This window comes from Cynara cardunculus, assembly GCF_001531365.2.
Source record: "Cynara cardunculus var. scolymus isolate 2C chromosome LG 8, CcrdV1, whole genome shotgun sequence".
NCBI classification, from domain to species: domain Eukaryota; kingdom Viridiplantae; phylum Streptophyta; class Magnoliopsida; order Asterales; family Asteraceae; genus Cynara; species Cynara cardunculus.
In genome coordinates this window covers 5,025,753-5,032,651 of record NC_037535.1, presented here as the reverse complement: position 1 = coordinate 5,032,651, position 6,899 = coordinate 5,025,753, and the positions used below count along the sequence as shown (strand labels likewise).

General features: G+C 36.3%; 1 protein-coding gene across 1 annotated transcript; it reads left to right on the top strand.

The window, feature by feature from the left end:
• The first annotated feature begins 2,256 nt into the window (after nucleotides 1–2,256).
• Nucleotides 2,257–4,470, top strand: LOC112516385 (pentatricopeptide repeat-containing protein At5g18950). Its single transcript, XM_025123397.1, has 2 exons — nucleotides 2,257–2,286; nucleotides 2,409–4,470. The coding sequence occupies exon 2, from the start codon at nucleotides 2,409–2,411 to the stop codon at nucleotides 3,879–3,881; it is 1,473 nt and encodes a 490-aa protein (XP_024979165.1). The 5' UTR covers nucleotides 2,257–2,286; the 3' UTR covers nucleotides 3,882–4,470.
• The last annotated feature ends 2,429 nt before the right edge of the window (nucleotides 4,471–6,899 follow it).

Genomic DNA, 6,899 nt, shown 5'->3' with positions numbered 1-6,899 from the left:
GCAAAAGATGACATTGATGATTGCTTGAAGAAGTTAGAGGAACTTGGATGGGGTGCACCGTTGCATGATATAGCACTCTTTGTTTTAGTCGAAAATGCCGACTATAGGAAAATGTGGATGCGTTTAGAACCAGCAAAGTGTGAGAATTGGATTAGACTTATGGCACGCAAGTATGGACTACTTTAGTTGGTGGGTTTGATTAGACTATGTTTTTGGGAGGATATGTGTTTCAATTAAACTTCATGCTATTGATTCGAACATATCTTTTGGATTTGTGTTTATTTTTTGATTGGAATATGTGTTTTGGAATGGATTTATTTATGGTAAAATGTGTTTTGGATTTGATTTGTGTTTATTTATGGTTTTCCTGTTTAATATATGTGTTTCTCATGTGCTTAATATGTGTTTCAAGGTAATACATGGATTTTGAAGAAGAACTTTTGCTAGTTATGATCATCTATTGGTATTGGAAATACAAACTTTCTTCAAGAATAGAACAAATAAGAGATAACACTTCTGCCTTAACTGGACATGCATATACACTAGAATTGTTAGCCGGATCGAATACACAACGCGTTAAATTGATGCGGCTTTCTCGGGACGCGTATATACTATTATGCAACCATTTTAAACAAAAAAAATTGGTTGCAAGATAGTAGGAATGTCACCGTCGAGGAGAAGATGACTATATTTTTTACAACTATTGGCCATAATGAACGCTTTAGAATGGTTAAACAGAGATTTCAACACTCTACGAAGACTATTCATAGAAACTTTCGTGAAGTGCTACGAGCAATAATGAAATTTGCAAAAGAAGTTATACGACTGACATCCTCTGAGGCAACGCAAAACACATCAGAACGTCAAAGAAACCTCAGACAAATATTTCCGCTAAGTTTTATATTATATTCTGTAAAACCAACAAGCTTGTTATATTTTCTATTAATTTGTATTTCTAAATAAAAGGGGCAATGGGTGCATTAGATGAAACTCTCATATACGCAGTCGTGCCTGTTGATCAACAAGCTCACTATAGAGGTAGAGGAAGAAGTGAATGTTATCAAAATGTTTTAGGTATTTGTGATTTTAATATGCTTTTCACGTATGTTTGGGCTGGATGGGAGGGTATAGCACATGATGCTAGAGTGTTGAGAGAAGTTGCTTTTAGTCTAACCTCTGGCTTTCCATTTCCTCCACGAGGTATGTAAAATTTTATTCAACTTTAAATGTTTACCATCTCTTATACATTTTATATAATGGGTTGAAACTCAAATTTCGATTGTAGATAAGTATTATCTATGTGATGCTGCTTATGCCAATACTCGTGGTTTTATGACTCCATATCGCAATACGAGGTATTGGCTTGCTGATTTTCGACGACAACGTGCCTTGACCAAAGAAGAAAGGTTCAACCATGCTCATGCGCAACTCAGAAACGTTATCGATCGTGCCTATGGTGTCTTGAAGGCAAGATTTCCAATTTTAAAGCAAATGACTCCCTATCCTTTTCGCATACAAAGGAACGTTGTGATTGTCTGTTTTGCGGTTCATAATTTTATACGAAGATGCAATATCCACGATCAGTTATCCATGGATTACGACAATGACCCCATGTTTATTGCCGAGGGACAAGAAGAAATCGAGGGAAGCGATGAAGATGACATGGATGGAATGCCTTTTGGCACTCAAAACAATCAATATATGGCTAATTTACATGACCAGATTGCGAATCAGTTAATGTTAAATCCGTCAAATTAAGAATTGTTCTAAAACTATTATGTTGGAATTTGATTGTTATATTTTTGTTTATTCCTGAATTTGAAAAATTATGTTTGTTTGGACTAATATGAAATCTTGTTTTGAACTAATAATGTTACGTTTGTTTGATTTATATGAAATATGTAGTTATATTTGCAAAATAATTGTTTTATTCAGATACCCGCCAAACAACTCTATTTCATTCAGTACTAAATCATTCAGAGGGTTAAAATGATAATTTGTTGTCATTTAGAGAACAGTTACCAAACAATGTTATTTCATTCAGCACTTAACCATTCTGGCTCTCTTAACCAGATCATTTAACTATTTTGTACCAGACCATTCTAGCTCTCTTAACCATTAGTGTAATTTTTTTTTTCACTTTTAATATTTTATTATAGAAAAATGTAAATTAATGGAAAAAGAAAAAAAAAACCCAACCAAACTGCTCCTAAACTGTTTTTTTTTTTTGGCTCCTGGTTCATCTTACGTAAAGAAGGGGACTTCACGATCCAAACGATTTCTAGGGTTTGTTTTCTGGTCATCTGCTTCAAATCTTCTTCTGAGATTCATATTATCGTTTGAATGATTTACCTTTACGTTTATGTCAATTACCATTTGCTCACTAAATTCTAATTTCATTTTGATAGATGTCAAGAACGCCATCCTCCTTCAACATATTACTTCGTCGGCGATCCCCCAAAATTATCCAAAGCCCTAACCAGCAATTTAGGAACAGTGGAAATGATGGCCGCCACGATGACATTTGGGATAAATCTCGATATTCGAGTGAGATCGTGAAGGAGATTTGTGGTAGCATTAGGTCAAAACCTAGATGGGAAGATACACTTGCGTCGGATTTTCCGGGTGTTAGTTTATTGGATTCTAGCTTTCTAAATCAAGTTATACTGTACCAAAATAATGCGTTTTTGTCAATTAGGCTTTTGTATTGGCTCATCTCTACATATGGGTATTCACCGGCACAATCAACTTATGCTTTGGTTTTTAATGCACTTGTAGAAGACAAGGCTGTCAAAGCTGTGAAGAGTTTTCTGGATTATACGAAATTCGTCCCAGAGCCAGCTGGTCTTGAATCGTATGTAAGGTGTCTGTGTGAAAGTGGAATGATTAAGGATGCACTTGAAGCGTTTGATGAGTTGAAAAAAATGGGAGTTTGTCCTTCATTAGAAACATGGAACTGTATTTTACTGGCTTCCATGAAAGATGGGCATACACACATTGTGTGGGAATTGTATGGTGAGATGGTAGAACTTGGTGTTGTTGCTGATGTTGATACTGTTGGCTACTTGATCCAAACCTTTTGTATAGAGAAAAATGTTTTAAAAGGGTATGAGCTTCTTAGACAAGTTCTAGATGATGGGTTTGTCCCCCACAAGGTTGCTTTCGACAAGTTGATATTTGAATTAGTATTGGATAAGAAGTATGATAGAGTATCAACTCTTCTTCACATTATGATTGCAAAGGGCGTTGATCCTGATCTCTATACTTATCAACAAATTATCCATGGGATGTGTATTATGGGGATGCATGATGAAGGATTACATATATTTAATGACCTCAAGGATAGAGGGTATGCTCCCGATAGAATCATGTACACAACAATGATCGATGGTCTTTGTAAAGTGGGAAGGCTTGGGGAAGCGAGGAAATTATGGTTTGAGATGATTCAAAAAGGAATTGAACCCAATCAGTACACATATAATGCACTCCTAAATGGGTTTTTTAAAATTGGGGACATGAAAGAAGCCCAAAATCTCTACGAGGAAATGCGTGTTAGGGATTATGCAGAAACCCTGGTTACTTACAACACTATGATTAATGGCCTATGCTCGCATGGAAGGGCAAGTGAGGCTTTTCTACTATTTAAGCAAATGGCACAGAAGGATGTTCCTCAAGATGTGATAACATATAATTCTCTGATTAAGGGCTTTTGTAAAGAAGGCAACTTAGACAAGGCTTTGAACCTCTTGCATGAACTTGTGCAGCAAGGTTTGCAGCCATCATCTGCATCATATGGATTCCTCATAAATAAGTTTTACAAGTTGGGACAGATGGTTGAAGTAAAAACTCTGTGGAATGAGATGCATGATAGGGGCCTGTAACCAGCTGCTCCCTGTAATTATGATCGTATCTGGATTGAGCAAGGAAGGATATGTTGCAGCAGGGATATACTAGTTTGTATAAATGGTGAAGAATAGGCTCATACCTTGGGAAGTAACTTTTGAAATCTGGTTGGCATTCTGTCGTGAGGGATAAGTTAGATGTTGCTTTGATTGTTATGGCTCATATGTTAAAGAATAGGCTATACACCAAGTTTCCGACTGCAGAAAATATCCTTGATGGGAAGATACACCTTTTGAAACAGGTTAGATGGTTTGGTTAAACTTTGTGAGAATGACTCTCTTAAAGTTATATGTTAAGTTAAACCTCCTGGGTAGTTTGGGATGCTCCTTTTCTGGCTTCTATGCTGATTCTTCCAAGTTAGTATCATCATAATTTGTACCAATTTAATTTGTTGTTTGTATCTTCTTTGGGTATTCTGAAGAATAGTATATGTGACAGTTCCATAAAATTCGAATTTTGATCTTCGGAGAAGAGAGGGAAATTGAATCAAACACCAGATCTCGATTGTTTCACTAAAAGACTTCTCTTGTTTATCTGCTAGATGTTTTAGTAAATCAAGTTTAGTCTTTCCAAGTTCTTCGTTATCCTTTCTGGAAATAAGATATCTTCATAAATTGTTATTAGCGCACAGTATCTCACTTTTAATTAGTGACATATCTGTTTGATGTATCATATAATATGTCTATGGGTTGTGTGCCAAGTATCCATCATTTTGCCTAAAGATGGAAACATTTTATTTGTCCCATTTTCAAAACTACCAGCATGTAAAGAACTCAAAGTGGCTCCTAAATCATGTTTGTTCTTCAGCCCTTCTCTGCCATATTTATTGTCTGAAGGTATGTATCAGGTTTGTATTTTTTTATTCTAGTTTCTTTCGTATCCATGTTGATATCTGAATCAACTTCACCTTTGGTTTGATGTTTTAGGTATACAAAGCTTCTTCTAGATTGGGTTAGTTATCTCCTTTTCCCTCTGATTTTTGTCAGTATTTATCTCGTGTTCGTTTGAAGTATTGTTTATCCATTGTGAAATTTTTTGAATCTTTTTATCTGCCTTTCTGTTTGCTTTGGTTGCACATGTGTTTCTCAAATGACAAGCTCAAATATTCAATTTTCTTACAGTGGAGACCTCTGTCTCCAAAGGGGTGCCTTAACTCTATTTTATTGAATTACAGAACAGAAGTGTCTCATCACCAAAAATATGAATTTTGTGAAGGAACTGCAATTGATGATGGAAATCACCTATAGGAGTAGTACATCATGTCTATTGAGATTATTGAAATTCCAAGAATTATATTTACTCTTCTTGTAGACATAATAATAAGCTCATTAAAATGTCTAAGAGTGGACGGCTTTATAGAAATTAGGTTTTCCTTGTGTTGAATATGCTGATTGGTCAAACATTTGTCTCCAAGGATATTATCGTATTATGTGCTGGTTGTTTGCGTTGTATACAGTCGTGAGAAAAATGTTAAGGTGTTGACCAAATTTCTTTAGCCCACACATGCTTAATGTTGATCCAAATATCTTATCGTTTTTAAATCCTCGGATGACCAACAATGTCTATGTCTCCGAGCTGTCCAAGTGGTTTGGTTTTGCAGCACAGCTATTCGTAGTAGCATTTATAGCATTTGCATCGTAATGTATTGTTTGAATATATGTCTAGTATACTTTCATGGTAGTGGTCTCTCATCCTGATTTCGGAGTCTTGACATTTTCTCATCGTCCATAGATGTCAGTTGTGTGCCGAAGATGTCAGTTGTGCCATAGATGTGATTGCATTGTTGAGCTTCTTTCTATGGTTTCCTCTGATTGTTTGTTATGCACTTATGCTTCAACTTGTTTCCTCACATTCCCGTAGTCCAAGGTCTGTGAGTTGCTGCCCATCTAGATGAATACAAGATGTTGAACTGCCATCAAACAATTTGTTGGTGGTATTTGGTATTATCCCCTAGATATGCCATTTAGAGAACATACACATGATATCCCTGCTGAATTTTCCCAACGGAAAGGGGGTGGAGCTTCTGCAACCTGGTCGCGGTTCAAATCTCTGCTCTAGGACACTGTGATTTACCTCCCTTATAATGGCTATGGGACCGGTACAGTGGGAGCACTTTGGAGGGTAATTACAAGCCTCTTTTTTTCACAACATAGCATGATGCTGAAGGTTGAAGAGGCAATATGTTTGTGTTGAAAGGATCATGGATATATGCCTTTAATCCTTGAATCAAACGATACATGAGGTTTATTAATTTGATCTGATTTGAAATGGTTTCATGAAAAATGCTTGAAATTGAAAAATCAAGCTAATGTTCACTTATAGAGATGAGTAAGAACCCCTAGATCGGAGGATCACTAGGGGACAGCTCTGGACAAGCCATCATAGGACCGGAATTGGTTGGGTGTGGTAACAATTAGGGTTGTTTGGTATAGGGAAATGGAAAGGGAATCAATTATTATGTTTGGTTGATTTAGATGAGGAATCAAAGAATGAAAAAAAATGCAATTCCTTTCAACTTCACCATTATCCCCCCAAAGTTGATAAACCAGAGAAATGAGGATTTTTATGTGTGAGACTAACTAAAAAATATCAGAGTATAGATCCCACCATCATGTGCAACACAAATGCTACTAAGAATTGAGAACTCTTTTGAAACCCTATCCCCAACTCTCTCTGTCGATTGGCGATTGCAGATCCTTCTTCACCAAATAGATCTGCTGCCTCTTGTTGCTGCTCGTCGTTGATTGTCACTATGTGCAAGAACTCAAAATCTGTATGTTGCAAACCAAAATGGTCCATTATCCCAAAATTGGTTTATGTTCAGCTTTATGGTTGGTTTGGAGTCCTTATGATGGTAGTTTCTGCAAATTGGTGCAGGTCTTTTGGCTATGACCAAGATCTGTTATTTGTCATAAGCTAGCAAAGTTAGATGTCTCAATGCAGTTTGATGCAGAACTAACCAAATTCAAAAGCCGAACCAGTTTACAATCGACTTG

Bases quoted from the DNA above. Each gene is read 5' to 3' on its own strand.
- LOC112516385 (XM_025123397.1), top strand. From the start codon at position 2,409: ATGTCAAGAACGCCATCCTCCTTCAACATATTACTTCGTCGGCGATCC.